This window comes from Myotis brandtii, unplaced genomic scaffold (genome assembly GCF_000412655.1).
Source record: "Myotis brandtii unplaced genomic scaffold, ASM41265v1 scaffold181, whole genome shotgun sequence".
NCBI lineage: Eukaryota > Metazoa > Chordata > Mammalia > Chiroptera > Vespertilionidae > Myotis > Myotis brandtii.
In genome coordinates this window covers 3,374,142-3,399,355 of record NW_005356712.1, presented here as the reverse complement: position 1 = coordinate 3,399,355, position 25,214 = coordinate 3,374,142, and the positions used below count along the sequence as shown (strand labels likewise).

The following is a 25,214-nucleotide window of genomic DNA, read 5'->3' as shown; positions in this document are numbered from 1 at the left end:
GTGAAGCCACTGGAGTCTGATGATAAGGTGCTGCTTGCTCCTTTCACTGTGGCTGTGATTTCCAGGTGCTTGGTCCCATTTTTATTTAGGTGATGTATCTGCACTCTGGCCTGTAAGCAACCAGCACCCAATTCACAGAGACTTAAAACCCCAAACCGGAATCTGTTGATTCATGTAACTGCAAATTCCAGGTGGCGGTGCTTGTTCTGGGTGCTTAGATAAAGTAACCAGGGATATCTCCATCTCTTGGTCCTGCTCTCCTTTTATTGGCTTTATTCAAAGGCTGGCTTTTCTCTCTTTGGGATAAAATGGCTACCAGCAACTGCAGTCTTATGTTGTCAGGTTAGCAACCCAGGGGAAAGAGAGCATATAGTTTTATGCAGCAAATCATGAACTTTAGTTCTCATCGGTCCATATCAGGTCATGTGTCCATCCTTGAGCCAATCACTGGCTCAAATTGGCCAGGCTTGTACTCACTGCCTGTTCCTGAATATAAGGGTGGGGTCAGCCCCATCGAAACCATGTTGACCAAGAGTGAGAGTGGGGTGATTTCCTAAAAGAAAAGAAGAGGGAACGGGTATTGGGCAGTGGATACAAGAGATGCCCACTTTAAGTGGGTGTTTGAAGCAGTTCTAGAGTATGGGAATGTATGTGTTCTCTATTCATCCAGCATACATGTATGGATCAGCTGGGTGTTGGGGAATTGGCAGTAAACAGAATAGATACTTCCTGACCTCAGAAGCCTAGTCTTGCTTCTTTTAACTAAAAGGATGACATTAATGGATGCAGGGTAATTCTGGGCTCTAGATGCAGTCTGGGCTCTAGAGTCAGGCAGACATGAGTTTAAATTCAGCCTCCGCTGCTGACTAGCTGTTTGACCTTGGGCAAGTGAGCTTCCTCTGCTTATGAGGATGATGCTAGTACATAACTGTCTTGTACCGAGGTAGTGAATAAGACATGGGACATTCGTAGCACCGAGCCTGGTGTACAGTAAGCAGCCAGTACATTTATTCTGGTGCTGCTGTTATCATTAGTATTATAGAAGCGTTCATTTCACTTCCTCTTGGCTAAGAGTTATCACCATAAACCCCTGGTTCCCTGCCTCTTGGATTGGGAATCCCTGGAGGGCAGGGTCTGTTGTCTTACTCTTGTATTTCTTTCTACCTGTGGCACTTAGTGCAGTAGGGACACCTGCATTTGTTGAGTTGAAATAAGAACTGCTGCTTCCTGCCCTGACCAGTTTGGCTCAGTGGATAGAGCGTCAGCCTGTGGATTGAAGGGTCCCAGGTTCGATTCCAGTTAAGGGCATGTACCTTGGTTTCGGGCACATCCCCAGTAGGGGGTGTGCAGGAGGCAGCTGATTGATGTTTCTCTCTCATCGATGTTTCTAACTCTCTATCCCTCTCCCTTCCTCTCTGAAAAATTAATAAAAAATATATTAAAAAAATAAAAGAAGATAGCATCAAAATTAAAAAAAAACCTGCTGCTTCCTATAGCAACCTTATAAAGAGGCTCTATGGGTCTTGGGAACCTTCAAAGCATTCTTCAAGGTAAGATTTAGGTTTTCTGGCCTGATAAAAATTTAATATTACTGGCCAATATTTATTGCTCACTATGCCAATATTTAATTCATCATCAGCCTACATCTGTGTTTTCAACAAATCAATTGGATGACTTCTGTTTTTAAATTAGAAACAAGGAAACTTTCTAGTGTGAAATGAGAAGACAAATGGAATCAAATGTAAACTCGTGAATTGTACCTGGAAAGATTTCCCTTCCTCTTTGCTATTCTTTGCCTTCCGTTTAAGGCTCAACTTGAATTCTCTCTCCTGTATGAACTTTTCCCTGATCCTTCTAGCCCAAAGTTCTCTTCCTTCTCCCTTTCCCTCGACTAAAAGGTTCTGTGGTAAATGCCATTCTTTTTTTTTCCTTCTATGAATGAGCAGGAGTTTCTACTGAGGCACATTTTTTTCTTTTTTATATATACTTTTTTTAAAATTGATTTCAGAGGAGAAGGGAGAGGGAGAGAGAGATAGAAACATCATTGATGAGAAAGAATCATTGATCGGCTGCCTCCTGCACACCCCCTGCTGGAGATTGAGCCCACGACCCAGGCATTTGCCCTTGACTGGAATCGAACCCAGTACCCTTCCGTCTGCAGGCCGATGCTCTATCCACTGAGCCAAACCAGCTAGGGCTACTGAGGCACATTTGGAAATAGACTCTAGATCCTAGAACAACTTGTAACTTAGGTCATCTCTTTGTTGAAAGTTTCTGCTGCTTAAAGCAGTTGGGGCTTCATTCATTTATTCCATAAATATTCACTAAGTGGCTTCTTAGTACCAGGCGCTCCTGTGGGTACTGAGAATACAGCAGTAAACAGGACGGGGATCTGTACCCTTATAGAGCTTACATTCTAGAGGAGAAGACAGAATGAACAAATAATTGTCAGGTATTAAATGGTCTGGAGAAAAATTAAGCAGGTAGAAAGGATACAGTGTGTATGTGTTTGGGAAGAGCTGTAATTTTAAATAGTTATAGCATTTCACGGAATAGGAGAGAGCAAGCATTCAGAGATCTGGGGAAGGGATTCTAGGCATAGAACAGTAAGTGCCACGGTTCTCTGGTGGCCACGCTGGCTTCATGGGCCTGTGCAACCTGTGTGATCACAGAGGGCTCCAGGGTCAGAAGGGGCCTGTGCTTGGTTTAATGCTTGAAATTTTTATCATTTTAAACAAGGGGCCCCACATTTTTGTTTCACAATGGTCTCCACAAATTATGTAGCGCATCTTGTTGGTAGGAATATGGTTGGAGAGTTTAGGATCCTGACTTGAGTGATATTTATTTGCATGGAATTAAACCCTGGGTTCCCAGGGTCCCATCTCCCTCCGTCCCGCCATGGAAAAGTCCAGTCTAGTCTTCAGCGAAGCTAGAATTAAGGCCACTGCCCAGAGTCTCTGCTCCATATGAAAGCACAGTCCAATGCAGCATCTGGCTAGTTTAGCTTGTGTTCCCAGTTGTAGTCCATTGCGTGTGGGGGCTGCATGGCTATGGGGCCTGCGGCTGCTTAACCCTTTGAGTGCCAATCAATATCCTAGGAACTATGCTAAAATTGCCAAGGCATTTTTGCTGATTTTACAGTAGTTTAGGAAAAAAATTATGAATCGCAAGTAAATGAAGTTACATATTCAAAAACTTAAGGAAACCTTTACTACATTGACATATTTAGCAATATCATCATCACTAATAAAAGCAGACTTAGAACTGGACACTTTGATAGCGCTCCTGGCACTTTTGGCGAAAGACAGGAGGAGCGCAATCGTGGTCCCCGGCACTCTAGGGGTTAAGGCCACATGGTGGGCTAGCCCACGGATGAGTGTGGGTCAGGGAGCAAGCAAGAAACAGAAGCACAAGAGCCAACAAGCAAGAGAGTGCAAAGGAGGGCAAGGGGGCAAGAGAGCGAGAACTCTTTGTCTCGGGCTTATAACCAGGAGCTTGATCAACTACCCCTTCAGGATTTCGTGCGCTTGCAATGGCTCTGCCACCAGCCAGTTATCTTTTTCCCAGGTTAGACTTACAGGCAAGCACCTTTCCTACATCCCCCGACTTCACTGCACATGTGCCCATCTTCCCCTTTGACCCCTTTCCCCAGTGATTTGCAGGGAATGGGCCCATGGTTCCTTGTGGGGCGAAAAGCTGCAGCTTCCTGAAGTTGCCCAGCTGACCATGCTTACAGTGTCTGACCTTCCCTTTGCTCTCTTCCTATGAATATTAATAACTAGGTAATTAATGGTAACATTCAGAAGTATAGAAAAAAGAAAAAAATTCTGTTAATGTCATTGCTCAGAAGCTCCTGCTTTGTGTAAGAAAACACGAATTTTGAGACAAATTTGGGATGTAAATAAATGAATGCCTATTTATCTTGACAGTGTTTCAGCCCCCCCCCCCCCAACCCAATTTTTTTTTTTTTTCTTTAAAGGAGGCACAGGTGAAACTGGAACTCATCCACTCCTGATTGAGATCGTGTGGGTCTTCTCCACTCAGCGTTTGCAGTTTGTGGAAAGTTGAGATAAATTCCTTTAGAAAACAGTCTCCTTTCAGTCACAGATTTAGCAGAAATGTTATTACATATCTATTGTTTGAACTCGAGTTGCTTGTCTCAGTTTCTTAAAACACCACCTAGAGAGAGCTTTAGTGTTCTGTTTGCCCTGGAGATATACATTGGGAACAAAACTGAAGTCCGTTTCTTCACTTTTTACTGATTTGGCTCTTAGTAATTATCCCTTCTTCTACTAAACAAGAGAAGACAGATTGAATTTCTAGCAGTAAGGCACAAAACCAATCCATTTACAGAATTAGTCTTACATTAGCACATAGGAGTACAAATCAGCCTCCCTGGGGATGGATCCATTTGCAATTTCTCTTAGCATTTTTGGAGTAAGTCCAGTAGACTTTGGGAAAATCTAGTATTCACTGACTTTGAATTAACAAAGTAACTTGACCCCTCTGTGTGGTTCTTTTTTTTTTGGCTTGGTTGAGAAAGTATTGATTTTTATATCTGTCTATAATTTAGGGTTGTGGTTCTCAACTTTTAGTGTGCACAAGGCTCCCTGAGGAAGAGATGCTTGAGTCCACCCTTGGAAATTGGCGGCAGTAGGTCTGAGAGACCGTGGGCATTTTTTTAACGCCACAGATAGTTTTGATGAGTAATACAGGAGAAGAGTCATCAATAGAGGTAGAGAATCAATATCTGAGCCATTAACTAATTAAAAGCCAGATTGTGTGTTACCAAAAAGATGTTTTTCTTTAAATTTGAAAGAATGTTAATATTTTGAATTTATTGCTCTTCTGTATCATAAATTGGGCCCTATCTTAATATTTCCAGTGCCTTTAATCTCTTCCTTCTTGGAATTTATTTTTTCTTAAATGCCAATTTATCCATTTCCATGTTTTTAAGTCAGTATAGATATAGACTTAGTCGATGTGTTCCATAACTTTTTAGATGGCTGTGAGCTTCAGAATAGCCTAGGTGGAAGTCTGATAGTACCTTTTAGTTTACAGAGTATTTCTCTGCACATTAGTAGCAAGTAACATTCTTTGCTTATATTTATGAACTGTGGGAAGTATCAAAGCCAGAGCTTAAGACATTATGCTGCAGCTGTTAGGGTGTAGGTGGTTATAGGGCTACAGCCTCTGTCCAGGATGTGGCTCTGGTTTCTTGTCAAATTATGGTTCCTATAAAGAGTTGCATTTTCAACCACAAGGTCAAACATGCTCATAACTCAATCCTTAGTAAGGTGTTTCCCAAGTGACACGTTACTAATAGTAACAAAGTGAATGATTTGCTTTACCTTGAAGCTTCTCTAGATTTTTGTTTGTGATTTTGGTATAATTCTGCCACTCTGATTTACCTATATTCCATTATGTCTCCTCGAGTAGAGGAGAGGGAAGTAGGTTACCTAATGTTACCAGAGTTGTGCATAAGAACCCTTGGGAATGTGTGGAACACAGGCCTATCATGGATTGTGTCTCGCTTTGGAAAAGAAAGGTTGGATTTTTTTCTTGAAACAGGCTCTGAGATGGAGATTTGCATGTAAGTGGTCTAGTGGGTTGGCCTTTCTGAGAGGTCCAGGGGCCAGGCTTGTGTATTGTAGGTATTGGCGAGTCACTGGATGTAGACTACCCTCCAGGAGGGGATGCAGTCTTAGATGAAGCATCTTGTTTGGCCAGTGGCAATGCCTAAGAAGGACTCAGCTTCGAGCCAGCAGCAGGCAGCATTCTGGGCATCCTGGGGGGATGAGTGTTGTGGGCCCAGAGAGACAATATGAGTGACCCACTGCAGCATCCACTACAAGAGCCACTGGTAGGCTGTCTTGCCAAAAAGATTCCAAGTGCACAACATGGAACTTCAGCATTTATTCTCCTGACCTTGTGGGTCTCCATATTTTCTTAAGCTGTAGACCTTCCTTTGGTATATTGGTTTCCCTTTTTTTCCTTCCATTCCCCAAAAAGATGTTTTTCTTTTGTTGCTACCCAGTGTAGCAACAGGGTAGCTTGTTTACATAAAAGTCTGGGACTTGATCTGCTCGGGATTGACCATCATTTTGGAGTTCTAAGAGCCCAGTGATTTTTTTTAAAAAGTTTCATTTTGTAATGTTGGTATTGACATTATTTATAATTTTAATCAATGCTTCAAAACAGTTGTTGCCCTTCAGAACTTATAAATGACCAAGACCTATCACAACTGGTGCATTAACAGTGAGACGAGCATGGTGTCTCTGTTCATTTGTTGGTGTGGGAACCATAACACCCCGACTGGTCATTTGTACCCTGGTGGCTGCACCGTTTTCTTTCACTGTGGTATAACCTTTTAAAATTGACGATTCTTTTTAAAACGCCTCCTCAGAAAAGACCTGTTGTATGGACATATTCAGTGTTCAGACTCCTGGATTACTTAGCCTTTGCTATAACATCCCCTTTCCACTGTCACCAACTATTAGCTGCTTATAGTACGACAGGGGAGGCAATTTTCTGTGTAAACAACTAAGTGGTAGGGGAATAGCATGGATGTGGACCTAATCAACACATATTTGTTGAAGGAAGAAGGAGTTGGAGTGTCACTCAAGAAAAGAAAATGGCAATATTAACATCCCATTATTGCGTGCTTAGCCCTGGTACTTGTGCCACGCCCTTTCCATGTAATATTCTTTTTTTTAAATCCTCACCCGAAGATATTTTTTTCCATTGATTTTTAGAGAGACTGGAAGGGAGAGGGAGAGACAGTGAGAAACACCGATGTGAGAGAGAGACATTGATTGGTTGCCTCCGCGTGCCCCGACCAGGGCTGGGAGCCTGCAACCTAGGTTTGAGCCCTTGATCAGAATTGAACCTGGGGCCCTTCAGTCTGCAGGCTGACGCTCTATCCACTGAGCCAAACCGGCTAGGGCTCCTTTTATTCTTAATAACATACCTCTTCGCAGGTAGTTATACCCTGTTTTGCTGATGAGGAAACTGAGGCTCAGATGCATTTAGCCTGGTCTCATGGCTAGTCAGGAGGAAGAGCCAGGATTATCAGTTTGAATCTTTGCTCTAAACTTCATGCTGTGCTGCATCCCAGAGATCTTGGTGGTTGGGATCAAGGAAGATGATGGCAGGGTTGGGGAATGCTAAGGTAGAGGCACTGTTTTCTAGGATGAAAATAGAAAATTGGTCAGCTGAATAGGCGAAAGGGGGAAGGCTGCTGCCACCAGAAGTAAGACTTTTCCGCATCAAAATAACTAAAAACACAGGTGATTTCTCATGCTTCTTCACAGTAGTGGCCAGACCCAGTGTATAGTGGGTCCCGAAGGGAACGATGGGAGAAAACAATGCTCCGCACGTCTCCACAGTGAAAAGCGAGCTCTCGGGCGCAGGCTTTTCTTTGCCTTCATTCTGCTTGTATGAGAATAAGGAATGTTTTTCTCTTGTTCCTTTTATGAGTAGGTAAGGTGGACGTCTCCACCTCACCGTAGTCCAATAATCAAAAGAGAAAGCAGGAAGAAGTCCAGGGTTGCAAATGATAGTCTCATGCCTTGTTGTGGCCTCCTCCACTGCCAGTGACTCACTCTAGGGCTGTGTTGAGGAGCCGCAGTCGCATCTGGGTTAGAGAACGTGATGCCTCCTTTTCTTGATGAGTGAAGCCAGTTAGTTGTAGGAGGGTTCCTAGCCTGACATTAGACTGATGACTTCTCATTATTTTTTTAGGCAAGGACCCCTTTGTCTTCCAATTACACTGACAGATTTTTCCCCTGTTGTTTTTTTTTCCCTCCTTGTATAGCCAACATTTCTCTCTTGATTTAACATTCTGTTCCTTCTTTACCCACAGAGAACTGTCAACTCTTAACTCTTTTTTCCTCTAGAGATCTTTTTTGGCCTCACACTTAGCCTTGCACTGTTTTTGTAGTTGAATGTACTACTTTCTTATGCCCTGGATTATCTTTTAGCCCTGAGACTCCTAGATGAATGGAAAACATGATTCCAGAACAATCTTTACCTTGAATCTTGAAGGGTTTAAATCAGTGCTCACATTCCCTTAAAAATGCTGAGACTATTTTCACTTTTGAGAATTCAGCCTTCTAATAAATAATTGTTATACTTGAGTGATGAATTAGTAATTTGTTTGCAACTAGTAAGTCACTGATGTCAGCCAAAGCTTATTAAAGATGAATTTTATTAAGCAAGTTCTGTTGGGACAGAGAGCGTTGCTTTGCCTGGCTTTGCAGAAGCAAACACCAAAGCGAGCTTTGGCAGGTGGACTTGGGAACAGGCAGAGGGTTGCATATGTACACTTGGTTTTCTTTTCTGTTTCACACTCATATTTCTTTGTGCTACTAGGATCGTCATGACAGCCTTATCTCTCAAATAAAGCCTGTTACCTCATCCCTAATTGCTTATCCAAAGGCAGGCGAGCTCTAATTTCTCCGCATTAATAAATGACACCGAAGAAGAACTGCTTTGTTTGCACTGGCTCACGCAGGTTAACCAGTGTGAGCCCCTGAGTGCATTAGGAAACCTCGTGCTTCTCCCGCGGCCAAGGCGGGCTGGTGTTCACCTCGCTCTAGGGCAGCATTTCATTTATTTACTTTTTGCTCATGTTCACGGCCCTATTCCCCTTTCCTGATGAAAACACTTGAGTGACCTAGGTCAGCATTTCTCCTGTGGCTCCGGGGTACTCCCCTCAAGTTGGGGGGCGGGGAAGGGGGTTGGTAGCAGTTGTCCTAAGAGGACCGATGACTGACCTGGTTTCATGGCTCACTCTTGGCTGCCTGCTGCTTACCTTTCCTTAGAGACCACAAGGCTTTCCACAGACCTATGCACAGGTACCAGTGATACACCAGCCTGTAAGATGGCACCTGCTTCTCCTTTTGAAGCATAATGGGAAATGGTCTTGTGGATTTCAGACGTGAATGTGAGGGTAGACTTGTGGGGGTGTAAAGAATTGAGAATGGTTGTCAAGTTCAGAGTTAGTTCTATGACTGAGCTCTGCTGAATAGTGACAACCCTTGGCTCCCCTGGGAAACACCATCATCTCTCTTGTCGCCACCTAAGAATATCTCTGGTAATTTAAAGGGCCTGCAAATATGAGCATTTTAAAATCTCAGAATTGTAAGCTTATTGCCTTTCTCCTTTTCTTTTCAGAATGAAATGGACGATGTGCCCTTCTTTGATATCCAACTGCCTTATGAATTGGCAATCAATATATTTCAGTATCTGGACAGGAAAGACCTGGGAAGGTGTGCACAGGTAAGCCGTCATTAACTGATATTAAAGATCTACCTACATATGTAATTAAAGTATAGGAAGCTCCTCCATAACAGAAATTTACTTAACAGAATGACCAGCTTTAAAGAATTAATGAATTGGGTAGCATCTTAACGTGAAGAAAAGCAACCTTGAACTTAAGGAATTGTGTTTGACATTGTTACTTGGTGTTTATCTTTTTGTGACCATCTGCTCAAGAGCTCTGTTCCCCCTGCAGTCTGAGTTATGGCTGACCTGTGGCTGTGTGCTCAAGGCTGACAACTCTGTGCGCCGTCTTTATTGAGCTAGCCTGAGCTGTTAATGTCTTCACCGTTTTTAATGCAAAGATGCCAGCCCTTGGTTTAATCAAGCCAAGTCGTTAGGTTGGGAGCTGAGGGTCAACCTGGGGACAAAACAGTGAAGTCATGTTTTAGGCATAGAGTCCAAATTACTCTTTAAACACCAGAACCCACTCAGTGAGGTGTGAGGCCTGTGAGACCTGAGACCCACCGAGGGAATTGCAGGTCAATGACACCCATCTCATGCTTACTCTGGAGCATACATTCATGGAGTGGGATGGTGGGAGATATCGCCTGGGCCAAACTTTATTGTGCACACGAATCACAGGGGATCTTGATAAAATGCAAATTTGGGTTCAGGAGGTCCAGGGTGGGACCCAATAGTCTGTGTTTCTAACCAGGTGATGCCAGTGTGCCTTTGGCATGTTTTGAGAGGCAAGTGTTTAGGCCATTAAAATTAATCTTTTGGTGAAGAGCGTGTAATTTATCACAAGTTAAATGTGTATATGATTGCTGGCTTTTCATGGACACTGTGATATCCATTGTCCATAACTGCCAAATAAATACCCCCCCCCCCCCCCCCCGGTTTCTATAATGTATTTTACACAAGTGTCTATACCTTTAAGAGAAAGGGTTTGGTAAGATTGAGTGGTAGGAGAAACATACACTAAAATCCAAAGCCCCACCAAGAATGTGAAGTTAAAAATATTAAGGCAGTTTGAGAGTGGTGAAAACTGTAGCCAAATTGAGACTCTGGTGCTTGCTATTTCTATGGCTGTTGAATGAAATCACATAAAATTTATAGAGTTTCTGCTTTTGCACTTTTTTTATGAAGCATTTTGCTTAATCAAAATTACAGAGCAGGGCAAAAGTAGGTTTACAGTTTGTATGGAAAAATAATACAATAATTAACAAATAATAATACAAGAATAAACTCTGTGTTTCATGTATTCACAACTGTAAACCTACTTTTGCCCTACCCTGTATTTTTCTACTTAAATAGGTAATTGAAAAAGTCTTCAGTATTCCTGATTGCCACAGTATTACTTCATTGGGGGTGTTAGCGAGTCTTTTTTGATGCGGAGTGTGGAAATGTTTGGGAAATTATGGAAGAAATTATTCAAATTTAAAATGCGCTAAATGAAAATGTACTGAAGTGTAAACCACGCTCAGAGCCTATCGATTACATTAAGTAAGAGTGCCCACATTGTCTTCTTCTTTCCCCTTGCAAACTGGGTTTGTTATATTCTAACTTTACACATTGGCCCTGTTCCCAAGAGTTGAAAACAAGGGTGTAGCTGAGCGAGTCCAACTCCTGGATGTCAGCCTGATACTGTGAGCCGGAGTCTTGGAATAGCGTCTAATAGCTAGCTGCTTTCCACAAAGTCAGCATTCGATGATAACATCTTCATTCTTGATAGGGAGCTGCTGTTTAAGGAATCTTTTCTTTTAACATTGCTTTTTGCTCTCCTGCTTTGTAGAGGGCCATGTGGCTTTCACATCTGCTGCTGGTTTTCTCATCCAAAGAGTTTATCAGTGAAAGATAGGATCTAGTTAGTGGAAGAAGAGATCCCCCTTTTGCTACAATGGGGCTGCATTTCAGGGGAGATCGGTTATGCTGGTGAGCTTATTCTGCAGGTGTGAACAGTTTAATTCGCGACACAGTGGTCCAATTGTCCACCAGAATTCTTCTCTCTTTGGCCAGTTGGATTTGTATTGTTGTTGCTTTTCAGCCTCATTTTTAGAGCACATGTATAAGAGTAGAAACTATTTTAAACGGAACCCCTAAAGTGGCTCTGATTTGAAGCCAGAACTTTTTCCATAGAGCTGTTGCATGAAGATGGCCATGGATGGCCAGTAATTTGTAGAATTGGCGTTGTTTTTTTCAAGAATTAAAATAAAACCACGAAGTAATAAAAATAAGTAGCATTTTTATTTGTTTCGTGTGGTGTTTTTATTTTTGAAACAGGGAAGAAGTCCTTCTGTTGAATGGACTGTCCTGCTGCTTTATGACTTTATTTTAGAGGGGCTCACTCTCTGTCTCACTCTGTCTCTCATTCTCTTTGAATGTAGCCACCTTGGGACTGTAGTGAAATTGGGCCAGCTACGTGGAATTGGCACCATGAACTATATGTGTGCCCTTGGAGAAAACCTGTTTGCTTAGATCTTTATGCCAAATTGGTAACTGACTCACAGTAAGGAACCCTGATTGGGGGGGACTTTGGAGATTTAATTATGCCACAGACTATGCTGGAAAACGAATTTTGCTCTGACTTTGTCTCCTTTCTGCATCCCCTCTCTTTTTCTGCTTTGTGAGCTCACTCAAACCTAAAGTCCTACTACGTTAGTGATTCCTGTGTACTTTCAATGCTGACCTCTCTAGCTCCATGCTATCAATAGTTATCCCTCGGGGGACTTAGCATCTCTGTGGGAGTGTATCATGCTGAAATATCTCAAACAGTAAGCAAAGTTATGCATTGGGCAATTCATTGAACAGCTTTATTATCTTGCTGTTTATAATTTTATGTTCATTTTATTGTGTGTGCCCACAGGATTCCTGGCACTTTAAAGTATAATATTTTTGAATGCATAACGATTAGAAAATTGTCGATTTCAAAACTACAAAAAATGATTTGGTTTTTATGAGAAGTGAAAGTGTGCTCTTATTTATGGCATGAATAATTCTGAGGAGTAAAGGTTTGTAGGATGTTTATCAACATTATTTTAAAAAACTTAAAATAATTATAAATTCACAGGGAGATGCAAAAAATAGAGAGGTCCTGTGTACCCTCTCCCCGGGTTTTTCCATTGGAGAAACAGTATCAAAACCAGAAAATTGGTATTGGTGCAGTCCACAGAGCTTATTCACATTTCACCCATTTTCCATGCACTTATTTGTGTATTTAGTTCTGTGCAATTTTATCACAGGTGTAGATTCGTGTGACCACAGTGAAGATACAGCACATTCATCAACAAGGCACACTCACCTCATTCCTCACCCCATTTCTAACCCCTAGAAACTGTTAGTCTGTCCTCCATATCTATGATTCTGTCTTTTTTAATATTCATTTTTAATATATATTTTAGTTATTTGTTTTCCTGTTGTATAATTTTAGAAGTTTAGCTGGTAGGTAATAATGTCTTGTTTTTCAAGCAAAATGTGGAAAATTGTGCATAAAGAAAGCAATAAAGAAAAAGCAAGATGCGGAGGTTAAAAAACTTAAGATTTATGATAAAATTGGTGAGCAAGAAATAGGTGTTATCAAAATAAATAAGTAATTGTGGAACTAAAACCAGTATATTAGATAATGATATTTTCTAAGTTTCAAGGAAAATGTGATCTTACAATCTTCCCAGATGTCCAAATAGGAGAAACTGAAAGCTGAGGTTTTATAGTTAAAGATCTTAATGAAGTCTTTAAAAGTTGGGAATCCATAGCTAAGTGCAACTAAATTGATTTTCATAGCAGAAATGATTCTGAAGACCTGTCGTTGCTGGCAGGGGTCCCTTAGTTCTTAAGTTTCACTTTGCGACCAGACTTCTCTCTCAAGGAAATATGTGCAAGCCTGAGACTCCAGCACCTTCAGGAGTTGTCTTTTAAGTCACCAGGTTGCAGTGGCTGCCTCCTTTAAAGAGGGGTTATGGAAAATCGAAGAACTCTAGAAGAAAAAGTAGGGAGCTAGACGAAATAAGAATGGCAAAGTAGTATTGATAATTGTTTCAACTGATGGGTTCTTGGGAGTTCTTTATATTGTTCACTTTACTTTTAAAAAAATATATGTTTTTATTGATTTTTAGAGAGAGAGGAAGGGAGAGGGCTAAAGAGATAGAAACATTGATGATAGAGAAACTTCATCTATCAGCTACACACCCCCTACTGGGGACAGAGACCCCAACCTGGGCATGTATCCTACCAGAAGCAAACTAGTGATCTCTTGATTTCTAGGTTGAAGCTCAACCACTGAGCCATGCCGTCTCGGCACTGTTCACTCTACTTTTGTGTTGAAGTTTTTCATATTAAAAAGTTTAAAAGAAAAACAAGCAAAAGCAAGAGATTGTTTTTGAATAAGAAAATTGGAGCCTCCTTAAGTTAGCACATGCCAGAAGCTAACCTTTGAAAATACAAGCAATCTAGTTTTTTAAAGCGTTGAAAAAAAAGAAAAAAGTTGGACTTCCTCTTCTCATTCAGTTGTTTACAATGTGCCTACTATGTGCTATGTACTGTTCTAGACACACGGAAAACAAATAGCAAATGGCAGACATAAATGGCATTAAATGTAAATGGACTGCATGGAACAGAGTGCGGAATCTCAGAGGGACGGTGGGGGAGGGTGGGTAGGTGGGAGGTAATCAACCAAAGACCTTGAATGAATATATGCATAACGCATGGACACAGACAATAAGGTGCTGAAGGCCTGGGGCGAGGGGAGTAGATGGGGGGAGGATAGGGGCGGGCTGGAGGGGCTCAATGGAGGGGCAGAAATGGAAATGGACTAAGTTCTCTAGACAGTGAGTACAGCAGTGAACAAAACATAAGAAAAACTCCTGTCTTTCAGAAAGCTTACATTTTATAGGATAAGTACAGTGGAGAAAAATCATACAGCAGAGGTGATGCTTGGGTTCACTTTTTAAAAAATATATATTTTTATTGATTTCAGACAGGAAAGGCAAGGGAGAGACAGAAAGAAACATTAATGATGAGAAAGAATCATCGATTGGCTGCCTCCTGCATGTCCTCTATCGGGGATCGAGCACACAACCCAGGCATGTGCCCTGACTGGGAATAGAATCCATGACCTCCTGGTTGATAGGTTGACGCTCAACCACTGAACCACACCGGCCGGGCTTGGGTTCACTTTTAATGGCCTGGGAAAACTTCACAGAGAAGGTGACCTTTGAGCAAAGACCTGAAGGAGGGAAGAAAGAAGCTGTGCAGGTCTCCACCCAGGTGACTAGCAAGTGCAGAGCCTTGAGGTGAGCACACCTGTATTTAAGGAACAGCAGGTGAGCTCATGTCAGGTCACAATGCCGAGGTTGTGGAAGGATGACTAATGTCCCCCCAAAGATGTTCATCTCCTAATCCCAGAACCTGTGAAAATGTTACTTTTATGGTAAAGGACCTTTGCAGATGTTAGTTAAGCATCTTCCGATGGGGTGATTATCCAAGTAAGTTCAATGTAATGACAGAGCTCCTTATAAGAGGGTGGCAGGAGGTTGAGAGGAGAGAAGATGCTGTGCTGCTGGCTTTGAAAATGGAGGAAGGGCCCTAGCTGGTTTGGCTCAGTGGATAGAGGTTTGGCCTGTGGACTGAAAAGTCCCGGGTTCGATTCCAGTCAAGGGGACGTGCCTGGGTTGCGGGCTCGCTTCCCAGTAGGGGGTGTGCAGGTGGCAGGAGCTGGTCAATGATTCTCTCTCATCATTGATGTTTCTATCTCTCCCTCTCCCTTCCTCTCTGAAATCAATAAATATATATATATTTAAAAAGAAAGAAAATGGAGGAAAGGGCCGTAAGCCAAGGAATGCAGGTATCCTTTAGAAGCTGGAAAGCTAAGGAAACAGATTCCCCCCTAAAGCCTTTTAGAAGAGACAGAGACATCGGCTTGTCCCACTTATTTATGCATTCCTTGGTTGCTTCTTGTATGTGCCCTGACTGGAGTTCGAACCTGCAACCTTGGCATATTAGGACGATGTTCTAACTAACTAGCTACCCTGCCAGGACTAACACCTTGATTTTAGACTTCTGGCCTCCAGAACTGTAAGATAATAAATTTGTATTGTTTTAACCACTCAGTTTGTGGTAATTGGTTAGAGCATCAGCAAGAAACTAATATGGGGGCATAGTGAGCAGATGGGGCTAAGAGAAGGAGAGATGGCCGGAATGTGAAAGGCACTTAATCCATTAATAGAACTTGAACTTTTATTTTGAATGAGATGGGAAGTCATTGAAGTGTTTTGAGCAGAGGAGTGACAAAGTCAGACTTACATTTGAAAAGGGATCATTTTGGCTGATAGGTAGAGAATAGGCTATAGTGTGACAAGGATGCCAGCAAGGAGAAGGTTAGAAGGTTATCAAAATAATCCAGATGAGAGAAGATGGTGTTATGGACCATGACATACCAGTAGAAGTAGGTGGAGTCAGGGTTGATAATGGTCTGGTATGGGGAGAGGTGGAGGAGTCAACAGAAACTCCCAGGTGTTTGGCCTGATCAGCTGATGATTGAGGTGGCCCTCACTAACAAGGAAAAAGTGGGATGTGCAAGTTGGGGGGAAGGTCAGTAGTTGGATGGATGTGAGGCTGGAGGTGAGTTCTGGGTTCAGCTTTGGCTGGAGACCTAAATTTGGAAGCTGTCAGCACATTGATGGTATTCAAAGCCTGGAAACTGGATAAGCTCATCAGGGAACTAAGAGTAGATAGAGGAAGGGGTTCAGGGATTGAGTCTGGTGATCAGGGCGAGGGGATGAGGAGACTGAGAGGGCATTACCTGTGAGGCAGGAAGAAAACCCAGAGTGCATAGTGCCCTGGAGGCAAGGGATGAAAGTTTTCAAATGGGAGAAAGTGATCAAAGGCATTAAGCGCTGCTGTTAGTCAAGTAAGAGGAGGACTGAGAGATGCCCATTGGATTTAGCAACTTGGAACTCACTGGTGACCTTGACCAGAACCAGTGGCATGGGGAGGGCAAAAGTGAGTGGGTTTAAGAGTGAATGCGAAGAAAGGAAATTGAGATGAGTCTGTTCCTCCTCAAGCAGACTTTATCCATGAAAGTGTGACCAGAACAATGACACTTTCCCCCTGTTGTGGGCCTCACTGGTAACCCTAATCCAGGCAGAGTTAATAAAGCTAATTTATGAGCCAAGGGTCGTTTTTTCTTTTTCTTTTTCTTTTGTAATGTACAATTCACAGTGGTGCTATAAAGCAAAATGCTGGAGACACTTTTATTAGCAAATTCTTGCAGCTGAGGCTCACTCAGTGGGGCTTTTACTGGGCAGAGCCATTCCAGTCCTGGTGTACTAAAAAAAGACCATTAGGCCTTTGGAAAATTTAGGCTTGTAAACTTGCTAGATTTAATATAACTTAAGAAATCCAACAATTAGATTTCATTTGGGTGAGACTCTTTAAAATTTACTTGTGAAAGTTTTACTAGGTCTTTTTCTTGTTGATATTTCCCCTCCAGGATGAAAAGAAATTCTTAAAGCCTATAATTCTTCTTTAAAAGAAGAAAAAAAGACACCCTCCTTTTCCAGTTTGCACATTTCTGTGTTTAATACCTAAGTGTAGGTACAGTCCTGATCCCTTTTTGGAAGTAATTCTCACCTTTAGCTTTTATAAATCCCTCAAAGAGATTTATTGTTTGTTATCCAAGATTTAAACTTTATCCTGAATATCATTTTCTACAGAATAAGCCCTGTGATCTAGGGTTAGTAGTGGGGATGGTGCACCGAAACATCTACTTTTTGTTCTCAGTTTTTCATCTCATAATGCTGTTGTACAAATTTCAGGTTGTGTTATTTAAAACGACCTGATATTTTCTCTGAAGCTGATAATACAAATCTGTTTTCAGCTTCCAAAGTTTTTAAGGTCTGATATATTTGAGACTTCTTGAAAATCTCTGAAAAGTTTCTCCATTTTAAAAATTAATTGTTAATTGTTTTTTAATCCTCACATGAGGATATTTTTTTCCATTGATTTCTAGAGAGAGTAGAAGGGGTGGGGGGAGAAATATCAACGTGAGAGAGACACATTGATTGGTTGCCTCCCACACTCACCCCTATTGGGGGCTGGGGAACCTGCAATTGAGGTAAGTGCTCTTGACTGGGAATCGAACCTGCAACCCTTCATTCCACAGGCTGACACTCTAACCACTTAGCAAACCAGCCAGGGCAAGTTTCTTCATTTTAAAGTGGCTGACGTTGTACAGTTTAGTTCCTAATGAAAACTTACCCAGAATGTTTAATTTCATTGGAATCTTCTAGTTTGTAATCTCTGAGCACTGATTTGAATTCTCCTAAAATGCTGATGATTCAGTTGCTCTACCTAACCATGCAGCCTTGTAGCTAAGTTTTGGACTACAGAATTACAGAGATTGCCCCTATTTGGGGCCAGTCTTGTCATACAACCTGACTAAGGGCAGACACCAAAACCTTTTCCTCTGGTTCATGGGAAGTCACTGGTGGAAAGGTATCAGTTTGGCAGGTTGAGGTGGAAAGTGGATGAGAATTGCTAGTTTTAGTGCCCAGCATGTAGTTAGCACCCAACACATCTTAATCGATGGACCAGTAACCCATTTCAGTGTTTTTTAAAGTGTCTTCTAAGGAGCTCCAGGTTTCTGAGACACTCCCTATAAGAAGTGTCAGGAACCCAGTAAGCTTGGGCGACTGCAGCTTCTTCTGTCTCCTTAGAGACATGTAACACATGTCCGTGTATTAAAGTGACATATTAACACCCCGAGGAGCAGCTGTTCTGCTGAGCCTGCTTTGGGAAATGCCAGTCTGTGTAATGAAATCATGACTGACATTTATGCGATCTCTTAGCAACTCTGAGTCTTTTGTCCAATAGTTGCATTTCATAATTTACTTAATTTTATATTTTATAATTTTTACAAAACAGGCTTATGTATTCCAAGGATCAGAGTAAACTGCCCTGTGGTTAGTTAGCACTGTCTGCCTTTGAGAACCCATGCGGGTCTCTGAATGTTGGCCTTTACTTCATACTTACTGAACCCTGAATTCCAGGGGTCTGTTAGGGAAGTACTCTGCTCTGGAACTATCTGAGAAGTGGCCTGGCTCCATCACAGCCGATGTTGGTCGGTCTCTCTGCGCTTCATGATTGCCTAGTGCTGAGACTCACTCTGGCACAGACAGATGGACAGACACCACCCAGTGTCATGGATAGGCTCAGCTGTGGACCAGACATGCCAAAAATAAAGCCGCCGTGTTCTGTGTAGTGAAAACTGGAACTCCAGTGTTATTGAGTCATTATCCTGTTCTTTATTGCCTGATCACTTGTGATCAGATGAGGGTTTGTTTCCCTGACGCCATTATGGCGAGGATGGAGAAGTGTGGGATGACAGTGTGGTTAAGTGGATTTGTAACTGATGCTGTGGCCAGGCCCAGGGTGGGCTGCTTAATGGATCCATGTCTGCCTGGGGGGAGTGCTACAGTGGTTGGCCACAGGCTCTGTCCTCAGTCCCATCCTGGTTAACTTTTTTTGTGTGTTTTTTTTAATAATTAAGACATGAAGTCCCACAGACCATATTTTGCAGATGATCTATGTATGGGAGAAGTAGCTAATGCAGAGGATAACAGAATTGAGATGCAAAGATGATATAAATGCTGAGTGGGGGTTTGTGTGCAGTAAGCTGAGATTTAAAATGGGTAGAAAGTTTATTAAGCTAATAATATACACTTAAAAATATTGTGGAGTTCTAGCCTGTTTGGCTCAGTGGATAGAGTGTCAGCTTGTGGACTGATGAGTCCCGGATTTGATTCTGGTCAAGGGCATGTACCTGGGTTGCAAGCTCAATCCCAGCACCGGTCAGGGCGTGTGTGGGAAGCAACCAGTCAATGTGTGTCTCTCACGTCGATGTTTCTCTGTCTTTCCCCTTCCCTTCTACTCTCTAAAAATCAATGGAAAAATATCCTCAGGTGAGGATTGACAAAATAAAATAAATATTGTGGAAGTAAGACGTGGACATTTTTCTTTAACTGCAATTTGTGTTTTAAAAGACTCTGAAGGCCCTAGCCAGTTTGGCTCAGTGGATAGAGCTTTGGCCTGTGGATTGAAGGTTCCCAGGTTCGATTCTGGTCAAGGGCACATGCCCAGGTTGTGGGCTCGTCCCCAAGGGGGGTGTGTGCAGGAGGCAGCCGATCAATGATTCTCTCTCATCATTGATGTTTCTGTCTTCTCCCTCTACCTTCCTCTCTGAAATCAATAAAAATATATTTAAAAAATAAAAGACCGAAGAATGATAAACACCAAGTTCAGATTACCATTGGAGGGAAGAGGATGTAGACACTGAGAGATGCATAGGAGTTTTAAACTTATTAGTAATATTTTATTTAAGTGGGGTGGTGAGTTTTTTGTTTGCCTTCAATATTTAATAAAACAGACTCCAGCCCTGACCGGGTTTGGCTCAGTGGATAGAGCGTTGGCCTGCAGACTCAAGGGTCCCGGGTTCGATTCCAGTCAAGGACATGTACCTTGGTTGCGGGCACATCCCCAGTGGGGAGTGTGCAGGAGGCAGCTGATTGATGTTTCTCTCTCATCGATGTTTCTAACTCTCTATCCCTCTCCCTTCCTTTCTGTAAAAAATCAATAAAATATATTTAAAAAAAAAAAGACTCCAGAAGATTTGGTGGATCATTAGTTCCATAGCCAGGATGATGATAGCTACAAATGAAGTAGGAAATCTGATATAATCCTTTTGTTCATGGCACTTGACAGTCGATATGTGGGGTATTGTTGAGCCCTGAGTACCACATTTGAAGAGGGACACTGTAAGTAGATGCAGAAATATTCAGAAATATGGGTATGAGAACTAGTGGTATGATAATTATTTGGAGGAAATGGGTAGTATTTAGACCAAAGAAGAAACGACTAAGGGGAAATGTGTTGGGTGTCCTCAGCCATTTGAAGAACTGTCACGAGGAAGAGGGAATAGATTTATTTTCTCAAAAGGGCAAAAATCAGGGCCATAGGTAGAATCCGTTTTCTTTTTAGTTAATCCTCAACTGAGTATTTTTTTTTTCCTATTGATTTTTAGAGAGAGTGGAAGAGAGGGGAAGAGACAGAGAACATTGATGTGAGAGAAACACATCAATTGGTTGCCTCCCACATGAACCCCAACCGGGGCCTGGGATCGAGCCTGCAACTGAAGTACGTGCCCTTGACTGGAATCGAATCCGCAACCCTCCTTGGGCCAATGCTATAACCACTGAGCAACCAGCTAGGGTGGTGGAATCTGTTTTCTAACCATGGAAGGAAGTACTTTTTAATAGAGTTGCCTTGCAGTGAATCAGACTGATTGGGGAGGTCAGCTCTTCACCAAAAGCCTTCTGCTGGCCAGGGATGCTGTGAGGAGCCTTCCTGTGATGGGGAGGTGTGCCTAGTTGATCTCTAAGACTCCTGGTGCTTTTTCAGTTTCTAAACCATTGAAGACTTGAGCCAGTGTGACACCTTCAGCATTACAGTGTGACATCTTGGTTCAGAAAAATGACAGAAGCCTTGCACTTCTTTATGCTACCTGGTCTAACATCTGATACTGTGAATTGCATGCAAAGTGTCCATGCCGTGACTTAGGTGGTGTGACCATCACACCTAGAACTTGCATGCTCTCATGTACTGCAAAAACCTAATTAAGGAAGCCAGAACTTTAATGTACCATCAGAGTGCTCTGTTGGTCAATATTGCTTTGACATACCTTTTGTTGCATAAGGTATTGTAATAATGATTCTTTTTAATGTAGTTTGCTCGTGATGGAAAATCAGAAATTTTGAGGCAAACAAGCTGAGTTCTTGGATTCTGATTAATTTTCACTTTGTAAGTTTTAGCTTCTGCCATGGAGCAAGTAAAGACCCACTATAGATCTAATGAAAGTTCTTTAATAAAAATATAAGGAAGCTAATGGCTTCCTTATTTAAAATAACATTTGGAGCAGCATAGTTTCATAATAAGGTATTTGTGTGTGTCCTGTAGTGCTCTGTCATGATCTGTACTAGTGTACGGCATATGTAGAAAGAATTACATTTATAGAGTACTTTTCTGTGAGCTCTTTTATTGAGATACACAACGGTTCTGTTGGTGATGGCGTATGATTATTCACATTTTAAAGATGAGGAAATAAAGGTCCCTGGTCATAGTATTTAGTGTTGTAAAGGGCATTTTAGGGCCTGACACCCCCACCCCCACCCCACCCTGCCGTTTCACAGTGGAGGAAAGAGGCGCAGGGAAGACTGATGTGACTTTCTCATTGCAGCACAGCTAGTTAGTGAAAGGCCTGGCACTAGAATCTGGGCTTCCCCTCACAATTGTAACTAGTTTCCTATTACATCATGCTGCTTCTTGAATAATGGAGGCAGGCATCAAGACATGTTTCTGAAAATGTTATCAAACATATATACATATACTAGTATATCCCTATCACTTTATGTCTCCTTGGGGAAGTTATTATGTAAAGGAACTTAGCCATGCTATGAATTTTTTTGGTGCAGTGCAGATTCATTTTGAATGTAAAGAACTCCCTTACTGGTTTTTAAATTTTTATAGTTTTAAAGAAAAATTTATGAGAATTTCATGTGGCTTATGACTTTTATTCTAGTAGTATGATATATTACATTGATTTTTATATGTTAAACCAACCTTGCATGCTGGGGGAGATTGCATTTAGTCATGGCATATAATCCTTTTCATATATTGCTGGATTCAGTTTGCTAGTATTTTTTGAAGATTTTTGTATATATTCATAAGGAATATTGGTTTGTAGATTTCTTGTGATGTGTTTGTGTGGTTTTGGTATCAGGGTAATACTGGCCTCCTAGAATAAGTTGGAAACTGTTCCTTCTTCTGTTTTTTGGAAGAGTCTGTAAATGATTGGTGTTAATTCTGCCTTAGGCAGCTGCAGTGTTCAACAGTTGTCCCTTATTGTTTTTGACAAATGCCCTGGAGATAGGATAGAGCGCTCTGAGTCAGGTCAGAAAAAGACAGTCCTTCAGAATAGAGCTTTAAGCCAGCTGCCAGCCAGGTCAAATGGTGACAGTTCTCTGGGGGTGGCACCTTTGAGGAGCTGTAAATCCATCTGGCCCTTACAGTGGCTGCAAGGCTGCTGGTTTTTACAGCGACGGTAGTTGCAAGGCTGTTAGTTTTCAAGGCTACCATGGAGCTGAAGGAGGAGGATGGGATTAGCATAAAGTAAAACAAAACAGAAGTTACGCTTCTTACCAAGATTCAGCCACTTTTCTGAATAAATGCTCCTCAAAATGTTGCAAGCCTTCAGTTAATTTCTAGAGTAATGAAAAACTTGATTTTGACACTTTTTGGCAGCATTCTTCTTGCTTTTACGGAGGAGCAGATTTTTGGAGAACTTTATTCTGCAATTCTAAAAGTTAACTCCCTACCAGTTCTTCATTAAGCGAGGCCTCCTTGTGCAGTGCGGTGTGCCATGCATGGGCTGCATTCTGTCTTGTGTACTTTCTTGTCTGTGTATTTGATGTCTTGAAGTGGCCCCAAGGGAGTGTTAAGGAGCACAGGTTACTGTAAACCACTGGTCACAACTCTTACTTGACTAGAAGTGAGTCAGATGGGCTGTAAGCAGAATGTCTAGCAGACCCAAGATCACGTTATCCACTGGATCCGTTTCTCGTCTTGCCAGCGGAGTTCATCTTTTGCAGTCTGCCCCACTTTGTACATTATCCGGTGGTGAAATAAATCCATCGTTCCCCTCAGTTGGGGTTGGAAGACAAAGAACTAATAGCTAAAACGGCCATTTCCTCTGGATACTGTTGGGATTTGAAATTCAGTCCAGACATAACATTAATTTCTCTATATCAGATCTTACAGTCCTGGTTAACAGCTTGAGTTTTCTGTTAAATATTTCTTAAGGTACACATTTAAAATCTAAGTTTTAAATTCATAGCATGGCTAAGTTCCTTTACATAATAACTTCCCCAAGGAGACATAAAGTGATAGGGATATACTAGTATATGTATATATGTTTGATAACATTTTCACACATAACATAAATTTGAAATTCTCAGAGGAGCAGAAGTTTTAAGTTATGGATATTTATTTTATTACCGCTTACATTTCAGAGGCCATCGGTCTCTAGCTCTATAAGGCGGAAATACAAGTGCCTATTGGTAAAAAATAAAGCGTTTCTGTTTTGAAAAACTGTGTGTGATTGTACATCTCTTAACATGCTACAGCGTGTAGTTTTTGCCTTTTATGTATTTGTGTATTTTTCCTCTTATATAATACTTTAACCAAGTAGTCTAAAATGTGATATTAGATGACAATACAATTTTGAAATCTTGAAAGATAAAACTGGAAACATTTGCTTGTTGTTGTGTTTTTTTTTCCCCACCTCGGAGTGTTTTGTTAATGAGACATTTTATACTGCCATAAACCCAGGGCAATAATAAAGGTGTTGATTGATTTTTGGATGACAAGGGGCTTCTCTAATTGCAGGGTTTGACATTTGTGTCACTTCTACTTTAGGTGAGCAAGACGTGGAAGGTGATTGCAGAAGATGAAGTGCTCTGGTACCGGCTGTGCCAGCAGGAAGGGCACCTTCCCGAGAGCAGCATCTCCGATTATTCTTGCTGGAAGCTCATTTTCCAGGAGTGCCGAGCCAAGGAGCACATGTTAAGAAGCAACTGGAAGGTAGGCAGTGGCCAATATTACCTGTAGAAGAATAGCTTACAAGGACTCGGGAATCCAAGCCCGGGATTAATCACCGAGTCCTTCTAATTACAGCCTGAGGTTAACTGCCAAAAGCATAAGAGAGGATGATGGTGAACGCATTGTCTGCTGTTGGTGACTTGTTGCCCATTTTGTTTGCCACTAGAGTCTCTACCCCTGTTTCCAGCCACACTATTTGGGAGCATCCTGTTGTTTCCAGGACAGGAAGGGTGAGAGAGAGGCCAGGCACCTCCCTCGATGGGTAGGGTCTTGCGTGTAGTGCTCAGTGCAGCCCCCTTCACTTTCACCATCTCTCTAGAAGGACCAAGAAAGCAAAGGCAGCACCTGAATACAAAAGAGGAGCTATTTTCAGGAAATGTCAGAGGGAGATTATTAAACGTCTCTAAGCACTGTCTTCTCTTCCCTCACATAACCTACTGGCTTACTTCCATCACATTTATCACTTCAAAATCTCTACAGAAATATTAGATCACAGCTAAGAATGTTCAGAGTGAAGCGTTTCTGAAGGAATAACTATCAAGAGTAGTGTTGCCTAAAGCTGCTTGAGGCACGACCAGACAGCAGTGTGGTGGTTGTCTCTTCGCACCTGGCTAGCTGGGTAGTCAGTCGTGTCGGGGGGACAGAACCATGCCCCTTCCTCTCCCTTAAAGGTCAACCCTAATGGACTCTGAGATTAACAAGCCTTTGCTCATTACTGATGGTGACATATTGCCTGTGTGCAATCAGGTTATGCCAGTCACCTCATAACCTGATCAGTGACTGATGCTCTTGATCTGGGCAGCCTCATACAGTTTCTAGCCAAGTTAATAAGAGCAGTGGTTCTCGAAGTCAGGGTTTCTCCACCCAGCACTGGTGACACTGGGCTGGATAGTTCTTGTGGTGAGGGCTGTCTTATCACTGTAGGATGTTGACCAGCACCTATAGTCTCTACCTGGTAGATGCCAGTAGCATTTCTCTTTCTCTCCCAGCTGTGACAACCAAAAATGTCTTCGAATATCTTCAAATATCCCCAGGAGGCAAAATTGCTCCTGGTTGAGAACCACCTTTCTAAGGGGAGTTAGCATAGCTATCCTTTCTTAGGCCATGAAGACAACCACTGCTAAATAAAAACCATACTGGCCCACGGTGTGCATCCTCACCAGATAATAAACTCATGTGGAAGGACCCGTAGTCCTCTTGCCTGTGTGCTTGAGTAAGGTCTGTGAGGGACATATTTGAGAGAC

The 25,214-nt window shown here is 42.0% G+C and overlaps 1 protein-coding gene across 1 annotated transcript in view; it reads left to right on the top strand.

Annotated features, from left to right (window-relative positions):
* Nucleotides 1-6: 6 nt before the first annotated feature.
* Nucleotides 7-25,214, top strand: part of FBXW8 (F-box and WD repeat domain containing 8) — a 105,133-nt gene continuing 79,925 nt past the window's right edge. Inside the window, exons 1-3 of the mRNA XM_014537699.1 lie at nt 7-27; nt 9,178-9,282; nt 23,788-23,952. Of these exons, the coding sequence (XP_014393185.1) occupies nt 9,184-9,282; nt 23,788-23,952 (264 nt within the window). The 5' untranslated portion in view covers nt 7-27; nt 9,178-9,183. The remainder of the gene's footprint in view (nt 28-9,177; nt 9,283-23,787; nt 23,953-25,214) is intronic.